Below are 18,586 nucleotides of genomic sequence, written 5' to 3' on the forward strand. Positions count from 1 at the left end.
CCCAGTGTTGACTCAGGACCTGCTGTGGTGCTCCATGGAGTACAGGCTGGCTGCAGTGGCTGCCACTGATTTCTTGTGTGTTTGTCAGCAGGGAGGAGAGCTGTACAGAGGTCACGCCGAACATTGCTTGCGTTTTGTCTTTGTCTTTCTCATTCAGTAGCGGGCGAGGTGTTATGTGGGCTTATTGGGAGTTTGGTTTGTTTTCTGGAAAGTCAGGATTTTCACAGCCCAACTTCTTGCCATTCTATAAATATCGGAAGTAACAACTTGAATCCTACATCAATGTTGCACTTCAATTACACCTTTCTGAAACTTCTATATTTTGTTTTACCTGTCTTATAATGTTTTGATGAAGCGACTGTGCAGTCTATATTAATTGTATCATGATGATCCCAGACTGTCAGGCTGTGTATGGTTGTCCGTGTTCAGATTTCCCAAGGGGAATATTACAGTAACTCGGGCATTATGGGGCATGTTTCACAGTAGCCTACCAGGTGACAGCCTGCTTATTCCAGTTTCACAACACTGAGCAAGATGTAACGGGAGAACCGTAGTAAAAATATTTTGTATTTCAGCCACTTCAATATCTAAGCTGATTTCTACAAAAATAAAAATAAACACCCCATTCTGCTGTGAAATACTGTTTTGCTATAAAGAGTAAAAGAAAAGATGTATAAAAAAGGTTAAAATTAAAAGTGCATCTGTGAACTAGCACACTGTATGATATTGGCTTTGTGCAAAGGGATGCAAAAGTATCACGAAGTAACCAATGTTGGAGAACATTTGAACATTGCCTGCCAGGGCAGCCATTAAAACAGTGTGTGTCTGTACTGCTTTTACAACACACATAGATAGTGTGGGATTATAGAAAGGTGGGGGGGGAGAGAAGGGATATTTCTGTTGTGCAACCAGGCCTGTCCTTGGGCGTTTTTAATATGCTGCTTGACTGAATTTATTTACCCAAATTACCTAAGGAATACTTTTTTTTTTTTTTTTTCATCACTCCAAGTGTTTTTCTTTAATGGGGATATGGTAGATTACTGGACATATCCAAATTTGTTTTTTGCACAAGAAAGGTTAGTTTCAGTGGTGCAGCCAGAGGACAGATGCTGAAGTGTCAAACCCCAATGTTTGTTCTAGTTTCTTGTCTGGTGTTTCCTACTGGGTGATGTAACCTTTTAAGAAAACTGTAGAGCACCTACTGTTGATGAGCCAAAAAGGGCAGAAACTGCTAAAATGGTGTGGGAATCAGGTGTAAGGCAAAGGTCTCCTCACTGATTTGGCTTCCAGCGTTCCTTATGGTGGTTGCATCCCACTTCCCTCACATGAACAGTTGTGCACAAGTGCAATTTTTCAGGTGGCTTAGTGTAGTGGTTTATAACTCAATTACATAGTTTTTTCTGGTAACACCTACATTGAAGTACAATACTGTATTTTTAATTCTCATGCAGTTTTGCCTGGTCCGTGGGTTTTTGCCTTTCTATGAAAACTCGAACAACGTTTTTTCAAGAGATGGATTTTGCACTGGACGTCCGAGGACAGGATTGATTTTGTTTGTTTGTTTTTTTTCCCCTGTGCAGTTCCAAATGAAACCATTTAACCAAATCAAATAAAGACTATGGTTTCCTGTATTTTGGAGAAAGCAAAAGATTTTGTTTTTGCTGCAGGTTTCATGGCTAAGTTAAAATGTTAGTGTGATTGCTAATGGAAACACTTTTCCTGTATATAATTTTTCAAATTTATGTTTTTTGTTAATCTAAACCTTAAACAAAAACACCAAACCTTGTAATGGCTTCAGTATTCCACTAGGGTGCAGCAGAGACATTTGGTTGTCCTCAGTATATTACAGCAAAATGTGTTCAAACTTCTCAATTTTCCACATAAAATGCAGACACAACTGGTGCACTTCGAGAGAAACTAATTATACAGAGCTCATTCTAGCTTTCATCTGCACCTGACATGTTTCTGATCTTATGGTATTTATGTAACAAGGGGTGATTATTAGCAATATTATATAACTTGATTTTGAGTTGCATTAAAGGGATACTTCAGTTTTTGGCATTTTAGCCAGATGTCTTACTCGTCAAGAGTCCTATGAATCCATGGAAAACTTTTACATTCTGTGGCTCCAGTTTGAAAGAATTTGAATTTTTTTGTTTTATTAGCTTAGCCCAATACAGCGAACCTGATACATGCCTTACTTCCTTATCTTGGTAGACAACTTCTGCCCTGACTGCATTAAGTTATAGTGCTTCAAAAGAAAAAGCATTTCTAAATCTGTGACTAATGCTAAGAAAAATTTACAATAATCATGATAAGTGATAATCAGACAAAGTACTTAGTTTTTATCGAACTGAATCATTATATTAAACAGCTGTTTATTTTGAATAGAATTAAAACATTTCAATTAAAGATTGCTTAAAGAATACCAGTTGTGAAAACAAAAATCACTATCACATTATATTGTAACTCTTGCTTTCTTTTGTAAATAACCGTTGACTTGTTTAGTTTTTATTTTAGCTTGTCTGCAACTTGCCTTGGATGTGGATGATTATAACTAGTTTGGATCTTTATCATGTTCAATATGATAACGTTTCTCATTATTGAATAAACACATTTGTTAACCATCATTTCAAGGGATATTTGGCAAGATGATCAGGATCATGGCGGTACGATGCACAAACAAACAAATCAATGATTAAGAGAACAGTGCCGATCCTGAGCAGAATGCATACATGGGCGGGCCCATTCGGATTTACACTGAATGCTTCACAAAATGTAAGCAATACTGATGATAATCATTAAAATAATAATAATTATTATTTATATTTTAGCAGACGCCCTTATCCAGGGCAACAAATTAGTTTAATAGATACTTTTTTATTGAATTGAGATTGGAACCTGACAAAAACATAATTAATAGTTTAAACCTAGCCATGGAATGCATAATAAAAATGATGATAGACATATATATATATATAATATTTTTAAATCAAAGAAACTTGAATTTCTAGATATGAGCAGTTGATTGCAATATTTGACATGGTAAATTGCTTTTTCACATAAATAAATATGAGTTTGAGCACGTCTCAAGTTTTACTTCCATAATTACACATAGAAATGTCTAGGACATGCACTGATTACATTTATGAGTTAGCTGAAAGGCAGAATTACACACATTTGTAAGTGCACAGTAGACTAAGACCATTAACCTGTGAATCACTTCGCCTGTCCTCCAACATGTCGGCGGCAGGTATGCATGATGTCACACGTGTTCACTATTGCTGGAAGCTGACTCTCAAAAGCCGGCTCATAGATCTTTTCAATCGTTAAAAGCGGGATGGATAGCACATTTGTACATTAAGTATTCTCTACTAGTATATATAAAAATCAAAATTATTTTGATGAATATGTTTAAAAATGTTTCTTTTGGAACTATCTTGCCAAACACATTTAATCTGCTGTGATGAGGCAGGCACGCTGTGTGCAAATGAAAACAGAGCACAGGCACAACCTAAAGTCCATAAATAAGGATGGATGTGGAAACATATTTCTTACAATTACCAGTAAATTAACACATTTATTTGACTTTATTTACTGTTTATAGTATTGTAAGACTACAAATGACAAACAGCCAAATGAAAGCAGCGTACCAACTGGATGATCCCGTGGTTACTATGCAGCTCTGTACTAAACTAATACACAAGTTTAATACCCATTGCAACGAACTTGACGGCTGAACATTTATGCTGCATTCCAGACAACTCAGAAAATCAGATTTGCCACAGACAGACACAGATAAGAGAGTACAGGTGAGAGGTAGCCATCTTGTTGTGTTCCTAGTTTCAGACCAGTCTTAGCATTCCTCATTTTGTTTTAACTTTGCCTTAATTGAAGTTAATCTTGTCTGTAGTTTGCCTTAATTGAAGTCAGTTCAGTTCAGCTGCTGAGTTGATTAAACTAAATAGGTTGTAGAAAGGCGATTTAGTCAAGGACTAGCAGGAATTCGGTTCCAGGTGGAGCCAGTTAGGTGTGAATTGGAGGCTACTTAAAGCTGCTGTCAAAACCTAGGAGAGATGAGACCTTAGAGCAGGACAGCGTAGAGAACTGCTGGGTTACAGTAGGTCATATCCACAGAAAAGGACATCCCAAGAGCTAGAAATGCCCAACAGGTTCCAACTGCTGGACACTGAATTGGGACAGTGACAGCTCAGAGGGTGATGGGAGGGCAGTTGAGCACCAGAGCACCATGGTGCCCACTCCCCCCAAAGAAGAGGTGTAGATCACACAGTGTGTTCTAGTGATAAGGAGACCCGCATGGTATCTTGCCTGCCTGGTGCTCAGGTTGCAGATCTCCCTAAACTAGTAGACAGGCTACTGGCCAAAGCCAGGGGGAATCCACTGGTCATGGTCCACATTGGAACCAATGACATAGGAGATGGCAGGGCAGAGGTTCTCCAAGATAAATTTAAAGAAGAACGAAACTGAAAAGCAGAACCTCCACGGTAGTTTGCTCTGAATTACTTCTGGTACCACGTGCATGGCCAGGGAGACGGGCAGAGATTAGAAAGTTTAACTTTCTAATGAAGTTGGGTCTTTCTTCTGGGATAGATGGGACCTATACAAACCGGATGGTCTACATCTAAACAGAAGGGGGGCTAATGCATTGGGAGAGCATATGTGCAGAGTAATTGAGAATCTTTTAAACTAGGGACCAGGGGGGCAGGGAGCTCTGACAATGGGAGATGTTCCACTAAGGAAAGAAAACCAAGGGAAACTACTAGTAGGAAAGTCCTGAAATGTTTGTACCTCAATGCCAGGAGTATAAGGAACAAGATGTTAGACCTAGAAACCACAGTGCTGGCATGTGACTATGATGTTGTAGGAGTGACAGAAACATGGCTAACAGAAAATGATGGGGATGAAAACAAGTTGGAAGGATACACACAGTTTAGGAGGGACAGGCAAAATCGAAGAGGTGGTGGGATAGCATTATATGTGAAAAATGACATTGAGGCAGAAGGACTCAAATTAGATCCCAGTAATGGAACAGAATCTTTGTGGGTGAAACTTTTGAACAAAAGATCCGGAGGATTAGCGGTAGGAGTGTGTTACAGGCCACCAAACTCAGGACTGCATGTAGCAAGGATGTGGCTGTTATAATGGGGGATTTCAACTTCCCAAACATAAACTGGGAAAGCCCAGTTGGGACTACAGAAATAGAAATGGAAATGGTTGAGATGGTAAATGACTCCTTTCTAACTCACTCATCACTTAGTTATTAATGGACACCAAACGAGCACGATGGGTCGAATGGCCTCCTCTCGTTTGTAAACTTTCTTATGTTCTAAGTAAACTCGGGCGGAATTGAACAACCCTGACTTCTCAGAGTGGTGGTTGTATGACATCACGCAAATATGGTGGAACACATGGCTGTGTACACCATAAATGTAAACTACTGTCTTAAGACTATTTTAAGCATGATAAAACGTGACAGGTCTGTAAAAACACGGTTTAATTGCAAAATGTCAATACATTGTGATTACTGCTGCTGCCCTCTAGAGGAAACTAAGTATGGTACTAGGTTAGTCACCTCTACTCCGGCCACAGACAAACTATGGATAGTTCTGTACTAAGTGGAACAAAATGTCCATATATTGTGATGGTTTCAAAAATTTGAAACTCAACTAATCATAACTCAATTTTGTTTTTTTACATATAAAATACATTTACCTTTTTGTTTTTGATATTGACAACGTATTTGTAATTTATTAATAGCAGCAAATGCTCTGATGTACATGGATTAAAAAAAAAGATAACCAGTGTGCAAATTGTCTGTTGAAAGGTTTTATTAAATACTTTGAAATAACTAAAAGTATAGGGTATTGAAAGCTCTACAGGAATTACCCAGCTGGAATTGTAGTGCAATATGATATGAATACTACAAAGTTATATATAATAGTGGACTGTATGTAGCCTATAGCTGACTTAGTATAGGCTATTAGTATATGCCAATATAGTAAATATTTAGTATACCGTGCGCGGGGGAGGGCTGTGGGTCAACATTGAGAGCTCCAGCTCGGGGCTGCAGCTCTGTACAGAGGTGCCGGTCCGAACCTCCGCCTGTGCATTACATCTGTTATTTTCTTAGCTGGCTTTTGAGTCAGCAATTTGCGACCATTTGCTTCCAGCAAATGATGAGTTCAAGTTCCTTCAAACTGGACGCACAGAATTAAATACTGAAGTATCCATTTAAAGATGTCTGCAATACATATTTTGACTATTTTATTAATTGCAGAAAGTTGTCAAGTAAGCTGCAGTCTCGGTTGTCATGAATAAAGTATATTTTCAGCACCAAAATTGTCAACTTGTAATAAGGCAGTAATAACTTGTAATAAGCTACACGACCTTAACAGTGAAATCTAGAAACACATCTGCACCAGTGGAGTTTCATCTTGTTTCTTTTTAGAATTTACCACTTTTTCTGCCATTTTCTGTGGCCACCGTACAATTACATTAACAACCCACAGCTGTCACGCCTGCTGCTTGTTTGTGCATGCACCACACAAGAGCAGTGCAATAGTGACACGGCTGCAGCAGTTCGCTTAATTGGCCTATCAGATAAGACCAGTTTCTGACTGACAAACAGATTTGTCCACGGCTGACTGGGAGAATAATTAGTTACAATAATAAGCTTTACTTTGTGTGATAAAGTTGAAAAGAAAATTGCGAAAGCGTGCACAGCTATTGTTTTATTCAAAATGTTTAATAGCTTTAAAAAGTAATCAGTCATTCATGTTAATGCCAATACCCCAGTGCCAGTGTTCACAGATCAAGAGAGACGCTCCTAGAATTGCACAAGTCTATATTCAAAAGAAACTAGATTTAAACTAAGGTTGAACATTCCTCCCTTGTACAAAGTGAGATCAGAATGCCTCCAATATACTGATATTCCTACCCCTACATACATAAAATGCACTAGTTTACCCTGCTTGCCATGTGTTGCCGATTATGTTTTGGGGATAGGGTCTGGAAGGCCTAATGAGTTGGTGGCAAACCTATAGTGCACAAGAGGGAGCCAGGTGTGTCACCTATAGCCCAATCAGGTTTGCATATCAAGCAGTGTGATGCTACCCTTGATCCCAAAACATGTAGGACAACAACACAATGCTCCCTTGTATTAATGGCATGAACGTTCCAGATTGCTTTTTTTCATGTTTTCTCCCAAGTGTAAAATAATAACAATTTAGGAAATGGGTACAGTCTCTTTGGATAGCTTCCCAGAACCTTTCCCATTATATGAAATTAGGACAGGAGACACTCACAAAGCCCTTCAAAGCCTCGCAACCCCCAACAGAGATATTACATTCCTAACAGGCAGAAAACAGATATCACGAGGTGTAAATAATCCATTAAAAACTACATGAGAACTATTAAAATGGTGTCCAAAAACACAAGACAAAGACATAACCTAGATAGTTGTATTCCTCAGTGTGTATAAACTATGCCATTTCTCTTCTTGGGGACAGAACTGGATGCTGAAGTAGCTATGGAGTAAATACCTTGTCTAACCACCCCTTCCCCTCCCTCCTCCTGTCAGCACATACATTCAGCATATACATCCCAAAACCACCCACTACCCTGACCAACTCTCTCACCTCACCTACCCCCTCAACTCCAACCCCCCTCATTTCCCGGCGCTGTCCTTCTGTGTCCCGTGTGCCAGGCCCAGGCGCATGCGCAGGAAGATGAAGAGGATCAGAGACACGCAGACCACACCCATCAGACCTACAGCCACGCCCACACCAATCAGAGAGCCGTTGGACATTGATGCGACTGGGCCTGTGCAGGGGGAGAGACAGGAGACACGGCGCAGTCAGTGTTACTGTCCCACTGAGACGTGCACTGCTTCTGGGTGATAGTGACATAAATAAGAAAAAATAAATAAAAAAAGAAAATACAATGAAACAAACGTCAGACAAGTAGAAAACATATTTTCTTACCTTTTGGAGATGGTAGCGGTGCAACAGCTGCAGGGGAGAATGAGAGAAGTGTCAAGGGTTCATTCCTCGAACAACACATCACAGTGTCTGGCAGTGGACGTACGCGTGGTTACTAAGACTCCCTTGCCTTCAAATGTCTGCTTCATTTCTAACCCACTCTGCTTCAGTATGACACTCTAAAGGATGGTGTTTGAATGGACTAGTCACTAGGCAGTGCAGGGTCACCAAGACAAGGACAACTGATCGACGACATCTGAGGGGGGCCACAGGGGGGGCCAAGCTTACTGTCATGGGGGAACTGGCCCCCCCTGTGGCCCCCCTTACTAGCACCATGAACAACACTGTCAACTCCCACACCAGGTAAAATCGCGGACAAAATACCATCACCCCCCTGTTAACATCGCTTGACTAAATACACCATCAGCACCCCCCCCCCCCATGCCTATAAGATCGCAGAGACAAAACACAGCACCCCCCTGCCGCTAACATCGTGGACAAAACACAGTCAGCACCCGCCCCCTGCCCCCCTTGACAGAGAAATTGATGTCCCCCCTAATATTTCAACTGACCCCAGCCATGCCCCCCAAGTTGAAAGGGTCTAGAACCGCCACTGGGGCAATGTCCTGAAAGTCAACCTTTTAACATCACAATGAAAGACAACAGACAGGAATTTGTGTTACAGATGCAGAAGGACTCCCTAAGCGTCCCCACTGCCCAGTCATAATCCCACTCTGATCCCCACCCTCCCAGTCCCAGCCACCCACTCTCACCGTTATCCACCTTGGTGGTAATGGGCCCGGAGCTGACCGTGGTGGGGTCACTGACTGAGGAATGGTTCTCCAGCTGCACCTCCCTGCGTCGGCGCGCCCCATTAGTGCAGTTCTGCACAGGGAGGGGGGAGGGGGGAGGGAGGGAGGGAGGGAGGAGGACCCAAAGTGTTCACACACATAAAAAAACAGACCTTCAGAGTTGTTCTTTTATATTATTGTTCTTATCAGTACTAGAAGTAGGAGTAGAAGTATTAATAAAGGAAGTATCTTTGATAGGTTTAGAATGCATTTCCTGCTCTGTGAATTAAACCACAATAACAAAAAGTGGAAAGTGTGTGTGATTTCATGGGACTCCTGCTGCTTCACACCCTCACATTCTAACAGCCTCAGCAGTGGTGGGCATTAAGGGGCAGGGGGCAGGGGGCAGGGGACGTCAGACATTACCGGGCGGAGGCTTTGGCAGGTGGACCTCTCGCAGAGCCGTGTGGCGCAGTGCAGGTAGAAGGTGGACACGGTCATATTCTTGTGCTCCACGAAGCGGAATGCCTCGAAGGAGAACTTCGCGGTCTGATTATCTCCGTTGATTTCAATGACTGTCTGGCCGTCGCGCGTGCACCTGCCAGGACACACAGCACAGCCTCACTCACCGCAGAGTCTGGGCACAGACACACCTGAGCACAGGGTAGTCGTGTTTGGTATAGTGTGGGTTTCAGTCACATTGTATTTCTTATTTTGTAAAAATGTAATTCTACAGAGGATCTGCTACTACCAAGACCGCCTGCTTGGGATTCTGAATTGCTGACTGGAGATAAATAGACAAACAGACAGATAGACATACATATGCCATAAACCTAAGCAGAAAGCGACATAAGGGAAGTAAGAACACAGCACAGGCAGATCAGACTGACTTACCCCACGAAGAGGTCGTAGTAGGAGCTGGCCGAGGGAAAGGGAGAGGTGGTGGCGTAGCATCGGTCCAGGAGCACGTGGAACCTTTAGGACACACAGCTGTTAGGACTCGGGGGGGCAACCAACCAGACCCGCTGGTGGGATGCTCCCCCCAGCCCTGGCCCTGCCTGTACCTTTCTGTCAGGTTCGTGGCCTTGACCTGTACAAAGATCCTTTTCTTCAGCTGTAGCCCAGACTCAGGGACCACCAGCTTCTGTATGTAGAAACGGTCCTGAGGACACACAGACACACAGAGTGGAGAGACAAGACTCTTCTTATCCACTGTCACAAGCCACTGAAAAACTGCTTACACAAGGATGACATCACATCATACTCTGGCACTGGTTCCCATTCCAACAGGGAAGAACAAGCAGATTTCAAACAGCCTCTGTGTGTGTGTTTGTTTATATAATTGTGCAATTGTGGAAATAAAATGCCCTTCCACTAATCCTCCCACCTCACAGAAAATCGCCACCAAAGGAACTGATTATGAGAATCGCAGCAATATGCCAAGCACTGAACAGTCCTTACCTCAAACAGGTGCATGCTCAGAGTGCTGATGAAGCTGCCATTGTTGTCCTTCACTGCTATGCTCACCCCTGACCTGTAAACAGAGAGTAGTGAGTCAGAGAGGGGTAGAGTGAGTGAAAGAGTGTGAGAGTGCACCAGAGTGAGTTAACAGTATTAATATAAATTGATCTGGTGACTTAAGCCAAGCTTTAAATATGTACTAATTATTTCTTATCTGCCTCTTTTTTATTTGTAATCATGCCAAATCACTCTGCTCTATTAGTGTTCATTAAAAGGAGTTTCGTTCCAAAAGACAAGACCAACGCTAACACCACCACAGCTATGCCTCCTACAGGGTTTTTCTGTTCTAGGAGTGGGGAGATGGACCCGGGCCGGGCGGGGCACTCACACGCCCATCTGGGTGTTGTTGATGAGGTACTGCAGGGGGTAGCGGCAGGAGTACATGTACATCATCTCCTGACTGTAGGTGATGGTGCCGGCGTTGGGGTCCAGAGAGTTAATCGTCCCCGAGATATTGATAGACTGAACACTGGAGAAGTCAGAGAATAGGCCTGAGCCCACCTCCTGAGTGATCTTGGAGAGGGATAGGTGAGAAAGAAAGACAGAGCCAGGCAGGGAGAGAGGGATGGAGAGAAAGTGAAAAGGATAATTGCTGTGCACTGTGAATAATAATATGCATCATCCTCTTGGCGCTGTGGCCTGGGGGGAGGCAGCCGTACCTTCAGATTGTTGTTGCAGATGGAAACGGCACTTTCACTGATGGAGAAATTGAACTTCAGGGTGGGCGGGTCCACAGACCAATCAGGGGTGCCGTGGCATTCGTTGTTGTCATGGCGATTGTTGAGAGCCATCAGTGATTCATTGTAGCCAGCGAAGTAGATCGGGCACAGCAGGATGCACAGCTCCATCTTCTCAGTGCCACACATCATTGTGATGTCAGAGTTGACTGGCAGAGGAAGAAGCAGAGATAGGCAGTGAGGGAGAGCGGCAGGACCGTGTGTGGGTCAGTGAGCAGGGGGTACACACACACATACAGTGCAGCTCAGGGGAGCACCCAGCTTTGTCCTTACTCAGGCTTTCCATTTTGCAGTCAGACCATAATGCGTGGCGGAGAAATAAAAACAAAGCCAAGCTGATACCATAAATCCATTACACAGTATAGTATACACCGATCAGCCATAACATTATGACCACCTGCCTAATATTGTGTAGGTCCACCCATTTGCCGCCAAAACAGCCCTGACCCGTTGAGGCATGGACTCCACTAGACGTCTGAAGGTATGCTGTGGTATCTGGCACCAAGATGTTAGCAGAAGATCCTTTAAGTGCTGTAAGTTGCGAGGTGGGACCTCCATGGATCGGACTTGTTTGTCCAGCACATCCCACAGATGCTCGATTGGATTGAGATCTGGGGAATTTGGAGGCCAAGTCAACACCTTGAACTCGTGATTCATCAGACCAGGCCGCCTTCCTCCATTGCTCCGTGGTCCAGTTCTGATGCTCACGTGCCCATTGTAGGTGCTTTCGGCAGTGGACAGGGGTCAGCATGGGCACCCTGACTGGTCTGCGGCTAGGCAGCCCCATACGCAACAAACTGCGATGCACTGTGTGTTCTGACACCTTTCTATCAGAACCAGCATTCACTTTTTCAACAATTTGAGCTACAGTAGCTCGTCTGTTGGATCGGACCACACGGGCCAGCCTTCACTCCCCACGTGCATCAATGAGTCTTGGCCACCCATGACCCTGTCACCAGTTCACTGCTTTTCCTTCCTTGGACCACTTTTGATAGGTACTGACCACTGCAGACCGGGAATACCCCACAAGAGCTGCAGATTTGGAGATGCTCTGACCCAGTCGTATAGCCATCACAATTTGGCCCTTGTCAAAGTCGCTCAGATCCTCACGCTTGCCCATTTTTCCTGCTTCTAACACATCAACTTTGAGAACAAAATGTTCACTTGCTGCCTAATATATCCCACCCACTGACAGGTGCCATGATATCGAGATTATCAGTGTTATTTACTTCACCTGTCAGTGGTCATAATGTTATGGCTGATCGGTGTATGGCTTACTAGAATAAGGTTATTTTGTTGTGGTAGAGGCCAATGCTGACATACTGGGCTACTTGACCACAAAGCAAGACAGCAGCAAGAAGACAGAAATGTGGTGCAGCCCAGCTGAGTGAGCGAGTGCTACACAGAGAGACAGAGGGCAAGAGAGGGGGCAGTGCTGACCTGGCTGTCGGAAGGTTGGGTGGGACTGGCAGTCCAACAGGCCATAGCTGCGGGTCAGCAGCAGCATGAACTTTAGGACCAGCAGGAGGAGCCACATAGTCGCCACTCTGCAAGGAAGAAAACCAGCATATGGAGGGACGCACCTGAAACATCTCCTCGAATTGTGCACACGTCTTCACATGCACACGCACACACTACTCTTTACAGTCCTGACAGTGCTACAGCTGACTATCTGATTATGATAATACAAATAATGTACTAACAAATTATCTAAAAGACAAAATAAACAGCCTGTCAGGATCAAGCAGTGAGGATCCTAGTGAACATATTGGTATAATTATTCTGAAAACTAAACCCAGATCATACCACTATGAGCCAAACCTAAAACACAGACTAAATTGTTTCATTTCAACAAACAGTTCAACAGGATGATACAAAATATTTTGAGTTTGATTTGTTTCACTGCAGTTTTTGTTCTGACATACCTGAGACAGACAGGCTTCAGCCACTTGTGGTTTCAGAGTACAGCTGCAGTACAGGACATCAAAGTCTTCTCTCTCTCTCTTCTGTTATAGTTTTAGTTTTAGTTTATGTTTCTCTCTCTTCCCCTCTCTCTATTTCCTCTCTTAGTCTATCTGCATTGCTGCTCTTTATACTGCCCTCCTTTATGGTGATTGGCTAAGAAAGGGGACGTGGGAAACAAAAAGGGAGAAGGCGAGAATGAGGGGCAGCCAGAGCGGGCCGAGCCAAAACAGCAACACGAGCAGAGCCCCACAGGCACCACTGCCCAATGAACACCCATGCCCTGTCTCACTATCTACGCATACTTAGCGTCTTCCTCTTCATCTCGTTTTGTTTTAAAACATTTATTTACTATAATGAACTGAATCTTGTGTCAAAGTGACCAACCTCAGTCCCTGGGGGTGGGTGGTTTTTAGTCTGTAATGACATCATGAAGTCATAACATAATGACATAATTAAGTAGATTGAACGCAATACATCTATCCAGGCTGTGAAATGTTTATGTGTGTATGTGTATCTTGAGTCAACAGCTAACTTCTGAAAAACTATATATGGATAGTTTATAAAATAAGCCTACATGGAAATATAAAGCGTTTAATTTTATAGTTGAGTTGCCAGGAGACAGTGCCACTCGCAGGGAAGGGAGTCTGACCGTCCCGTTATAGAAGAGACTGTAGGAAAGAGAGTGGCATGCAGCCCTGAGACAGAGGGCTGTGCCGTACACCCAAAGGCTCATAGGGAATACTCAGTGTGAACGCAGACCAGGGATTCCCTGTGGATAATGCTGGTCATGTTGCAGAAGAAATTCCAAAGTGGAAAAAAACAACAGCGACAACAACACAAAAATAGAAAAGAAAAAAACATCACCCACCCTGTCTTCACAACTATTTCATAATCCTGGATCACATTTCCATTGTTCTCCTGGCACAACTCTTTGTGAGAATCAAAGTCTCTCTCTTTGGCTGCTGTAAAGGGAGACTGGAAACGCCCAGTTCAACAACTCTGTTCTCTTATGCATGAGCCTAACTGGAGAACTCGATTACATTACTGGTGGGGCTCACATGTAATCCCAGGAGATGTGAACCAGAACTGATATGCACCTGATATATGAAGACCTTATGTGCACTGTGTTCCTGACTGTCGCCCATCACTGTCCTGACCTGAAATAATGCAGCTGGTTTAACAGGAGACATGAGAAATAATGTTCCTTTAAGCACCCTGATCACCAAACAATGAATTTAGTATTGTCAGACAAAGGTAAACAAATTAGACTGACTTTGTTCGGAAATACTCCAGTGAGCTGTAAACTTGCTTTCAGTCAAAATCCCAGGAATTGTTGGAATTGACAAGCAAGCCACCAAACAAGCAAACAAACCCCACAAGAGTACATTAGCTACATTAGCTTGTGAGAACATCCATCTAACATAAGTCCAAGCTGATTCCAGTTCAAATGGTCAGTTGTGTCATAGAGGGTCAAAGGACAGAGGGAGGCCTCTGGTCATGCTGGATACTTTATTGTTCACTTAGTGCTGAATCTCAGAAATCCCTGAATGCTTGTATCATATATACACCATGCTTGTGAATGTTTTAAGATAATGCTCCTTATAATTTACTAATGGAGGTCTGGCTGTGTTGTGGTCGGCACTGCTGTTTAGACAGGACAGTCAAGAACACAGGGACTGCCACACTCACAGTGCCTTCATTTTCTCCACAAGAACTCTTAGAGAACTGCAAAAGGTCAGAACCTGGACAGATCGGGAGCGTGTGTATAAGGCACTGGGATCTCTGTGCTAATTCCATGGATACGTCTCTTCTCACATTTGGATCTCTATTGCTTTCTACAGGCACAAACACTCAGCATGCTGTGAGGCTGCAATAACACCCCAGCCTTTTGTCTTTGTTCCAAGGGGAAGATTATCTGATATAAAGTACTGGGAGAAAACTGACCTTTAAAAGATAGAACTGTCCTAATTTCAAGGATATTTGATCACATTAAATATCATTACACCGTCAGTGCATTATTTCCACTGCAGACACATCAACATGGCATAGTGCTTCATTACAGATTACTACACTGATATATTAGCGCACTCCCACACAGACATAACAAGATTAATTCATTTTTATATTGAACGGAGTTTGACCGAACTGAGTTGAGACAGGGTTTTTGTAAACGTTTGACTGCCACTCCACAGGAATAAACAAATAACATAAGTTTCAGATAAAGGGTGAGCTACAACTCTATAAACAATAGATGAGCATATACATTTACACACACATTACTTTTTACATGTATACAGAATTTTGTATTATTATTATTATTATGATTGTAATTGAAACATGCTTGATGAACGTTGCTGGGTGGAACTCATGGAACCCCTGCTCATGGAACTGGACTGGCAGTTAACATTCCCTTGAAGAGCCTCATCCTGCTATTTATGACCTTAAGAATAATATGCATTACAATTTCAAACACACAAAAGCTTTACTGCTTCTGTAACGAAGAGAGGGGGTGGGGGAAGACACAAGCTTTATATAAATCAAGGCAAACTGACTAGGTGTAGGGATGCTTCCGTGCAGCTGAGAAACAGAGCCCATGGCAAGTGTTCACTTTAATTTCGCATAGGGTGTCTGAATGTACTTGTAATTGAGGTAAAACTGCAGTGTGGATGCCATCTTGTGCTTTTCTTTGTTATATTTACTGCTGTATCTCTGTATTATGGTAAGGTGTTATTTCTTAAAATACAATCTGCAGTAAAGTCTACAGATGGGAACAAATAAAATGGCAGATCAAATACACTTAATGGGGCCACTGGCGCGTTACCTGGAAGCGCAAACACCTGTATTTAAGCAGCGCACTCTCTCTGTAACTCATATCTCAGCGTAGTTTACAATCCACAAGAAAACAACACACACGAGATTTTTTCTTCTTTTACTTAAAAAACGTTATAACATTTAACAACCTGACAACTCCTATACGTATTTATGTTGCAGATGTGCCCAGTTTTAATGCATGGACTATAGTTCTTGTAATTATATATACAGATTCATATTTATGTATGCTGGGTGGATCACAGTCCTCTGCTTGTGTTGAGTTCGGCTGGTTCACTTGGAGCTGGTGTACTTGGTGACGGCCTTGGTGCCCTCGGACACGGCGTGCTTGGCCAGCTCCCCGGGCAGCAGCAGCCGCACGGCGGTCTGGATCTCCCGGGAGGTGATGGTGGAGCGCTTGTTGTAGTGCGCCAGGCGGGAGGCCTCGCCGGCGATGCGCTCGAAGATGTCGTTAACGAAAGAGTTCATGATGCCCATGGCCTTGGAGGAGATGCCGGTGTCCGGGTGCACCTGCTTCAGCACCTTGTAGACATAAATGGCATAGCTCTCTTTCCTCGTCTTCCTCCTTTTCTTGTCCCCCTTCTTCTGCGTCTTCGTGACGGCCTTTTTGGATCCCTTTTTGGGCGCTGGGGCAGATTTCGCAGGCTCGGGCATTGTCGTCTTCCTCCCCTTCCCTCTTTACCCCGACTCTCACCTATAAAAGCAGTAATCTGCGAACAAAAACAATAGCCAGGCACCGCCCTTGGTCCCTATATTTATAAGCTCGCTATGCAAATGAATGAGCAAGTGACGCAGCCTGTGATTGGGCCTCGCTGCGCTGTCAGTCACATGAGGACGCGCTATTATTGGACACTACTTTGCTACATTTGTGGCCCAATCGCATCGACCCATGGGCTATAAAGTAACAAAACATCCGTTTCGTATTACATAAGAGTGTGGATATTGTGTGTCAGTTAAGGCTGTGCATTCACGGTTGAATCTGGTTGTTTAATAACAATGTCTGGCAGAGGGAAAACCGGCGGAAAAGCCCGTGCGAAGGCCAAATCTCGGTCTTCCCGAGCTGGGCTGCAGTTCCCAGTCGGTCGTGTTCACAGATTGCTGCGTAAAGGAAACTATGCGGAGCGGGTGGGCGCCGGAGCCCCGGTCTATCTGGCGGCGGTGCTGGAGTACCTGACCGCCGAGATCCTGGAGCTGGCCGGCAACGCCGCCCGGGACAACAAGAAGACCCGCATCATCCCCCGGCACCTGCAGCTCGCCGTGCGCAACGACGAGGAGCTGAACAAGCTGCTGGGCGGCGTGACCATCGCGCAGGGCGGCGTGCTGCCCAACATCCAGGCCGTGCTGCTGCCCAAGAAGACCGAGAAGCCGGCCAAGAGCAAATAAAAACCCGGACACCGAACTACAACCCCAACCCAAAGGCTCTTTTAAGGGCCGCCCACTCCTCTCTACAGAGCTTCTGTCCATTGTTATGTAATGTTCCGCGCAATGTTGAGTGCGTTCGAGGGCCTGACGGGACCTGGGCCGGCTGGTGCGCACTAAGGCACTCCAGTGTAACTCCTCACTACATCACTTTTCCAGTGTGGGACTTGTCATTAATTGGACTATATATATAATGCGCCATCCCACGGTGAAACGCAACCATATATGTTGGACAAATATGGACGAAACGCAACATGGTTTTGTCTTTTTATAAAGCTTTGGCTGCCATGTCTAGAACCGTAAAGACTTCTTCCAAAATGGAGGTGTATCCTAGGACACGAAAAGAGACAATGCTGCGCAAATTGCAATGTGATCTCTTAACAAGGACCAATGCAATGGTGAGGTTTTTAATTCGGCCCATTTACTACCCAGTCCCAGTGAGCCAGCCTGTTTGAAGCAGACGGCCAGTTTCCTCATTCTCCATCGTGCATAAATCACCGTTTGGCTTTTGTTTTCTTGAATGTGCTCTGAATTTGTGTTAGTACTGTGGTGACGTTCAAACCCCATCTGTGTTGTGATCTGACAGCTACACTTGTATTTTTATTTCGTAAATAAAAATAAAGCCCAGTGTTCTGTAAAATGTTACAGGGCTTAATAATAAAAAAAAAGTGTTTATTTTGTTTTATTCAACCAAAAGTAGAGCCGGGCGGTATGACTGAGACTGCATTTTAAATGAACAGTACAAAGAATAAAAAGGACCGAAAACGCATGCGCGCTGCTCAGGCGAGCCGCTCTGCTTCCGGGTGCACAGCCAGTGTGGCCAATATTTATTAATAGACCTGGTTGGAGGCTGCCTTGGGACTTAAATTAACCCAAATAAGCATAATGTGTAGGCTCCCGTGAAACTAGGTACACAGTAATAGTTTTAAATGTAGGTGTTGTTTTAGTCGAGCCTCCAATTAGGGGTAGTCTTAACATACCATAAACCTCATGTGGGAATTGTGGAGTAGTTTAACCCTGCTCTGGTACCATGAAAAAAGTTACATTGACAGTACCATTGGGGTGGGGTCACAGAGACCCCATGGTACCACAGCAGGGTTAAACCGGGTTACAGGCCAGGCCGCTGCTTGGCTGGGTTTGCTGGATGCTGAACACACTTCTGGTGCAACCCACCTTCAGCTCCACCTTCATCCCACTAGGTTTGACTAGAGCCGGTTAGGAAATGTCTTGTCCTCCCCCAAAATATACAAAATGTCACTTAAAAAGACTATACAATTTATGTAGAACTAAGGGTTCACAATTACAGACAAATGTATACAGACCC

At 43.8% G+C, this 18,586-nt stretch overlaps 3 protein-coding genes across 3 annotated transcripts; 1 reads left to right on the forward strand and 2 right to left on the reverse strand.

Moving 5' to 3' along the window:
- Window positions 1-6,734: 6,734 nt before the first annotated feature.
- On the reverse strand, window positions 6,735-12,593 carry LOC136752426 (zona pellucida-like domain-containing protein 1). Its single transcript, XM_066707739.1, has 10 exons — window positions 12,490-12,593; window positions 10,972-11,198; window positions 10,641-10,825; window positions 10,253-10,325; window positions 9,856-9,953; window positions 9,686-9,766; window positions 9,218-9,389; window positions 8,774-8,885; window positions 8,004-8,030; window positions 6,735-7,842 (listed from the first exon to the last, which is right to left on the reverse strand). Exons 1-10 carry the CDS (start codon window positions 12,584-12,586, stop codon window positions 7,688-7,690), a joined length of 1,227 nt encoding a protein of 408 aa, XP_066563836.1. The 5' UTR covers window positions 12,587-12,593; the 3' UTR covers window positions 6,735-7,687.
- A 3,335-nt stretch (window positions 12,594-15,928) lies between these two features.
- hist2h2l (histone 2, H2, like) lies at window positions 15,929-16,695 on the reverse strand. The gene has a single exon (XM_066707765.1). The coding sequence runs from the start codon at window positions 16,495-16,497 to the stop codon at window positions 16,117-16,119; it is 381 nt and encodes a 126-aa protein (XP_066563862.1). The 5' UTR covers window positions 16,498-16,695; the 3' UTR covers window positions 15,929-16,116.
- A 50-nt stretch (window positions 16,696-16,745) lies between these two features.
- h2ax1 (H2A.X variant histone family member 1) lies at window positions 16,746-17,868 on the forward strand. The gene has a single exon (XM_066707752.1). It carries the CDS (start codon window positions 16,840-16,842, stop codon window positions 17,224-17,226), a length of 387 nt encoding a protein of 128 aa, XP_066563849.1. The 5' UTR covers window positions 16,746-16,839; the 3' UTR covers window positions 17,227-17,868.
- The last annotated feature ends 718 nt before the right edge of the window (window positions 17,869-18,586 follow it).

The sequence above is a fragment of the Amia ocellicauda genome, chromosome 1, assembly GCF_036373705.1.
Source record: "Amia ocellicauda isolate fAmiCal2 chromosome 1, fAmiCal2.hap1, whole genome shotgun sequence".
In the NCBI taxonomy this organism is placed as follows: Eukaryota; Metazoa; Chordata; class Actinopteri; order Amiiformes; family Amiidae; genus Amia; species Amia ocellicauda.

What these genes read in the sequence shown, in the direction of transcription:
- hist2h2l (XM_066707765.1), bottom strand. Translation starts at nt 16,497, where the DNA reads ATGCCCGAGCCTGCGAAATCTGCCCCAGCGCCCAAAAAGGGATCCAAA.
- h2ax1 (XM_066707752.1), top strand. Translation starts at nt 16,840, where the DNA reads ATGTCTGGCAGAGGGAAAACCGGCGGAAAAGCCCGTGCGAAGGCCAAA.
- LOC136752426 (XM_066707739.1), bottom strand. Translation starts at nt 12,586, where the DNA reads ATGTGGCTCCTCCTGCTGGTCCTAAAGTTCATGCTGCTGCTGACCCGC. An exon ending in CCCAACCTTCCGACAGCCAG is followed by an intron (nt 11,199 to 12,489) that starts GTCAGCACTGCC and finishes TTCCTCTGCCAG; the next exon opens with TCAACTCTGACATCACAATG. An exon ending in TACTACGACCTCTTCGTGGG is followed by an intron (nt 9,390 to 9,685) that starts GTAAGTCAGTCT and finishes GTGTCCTGGCAG; the next exon opens with GTGCACGCGCGACGGCCAGA.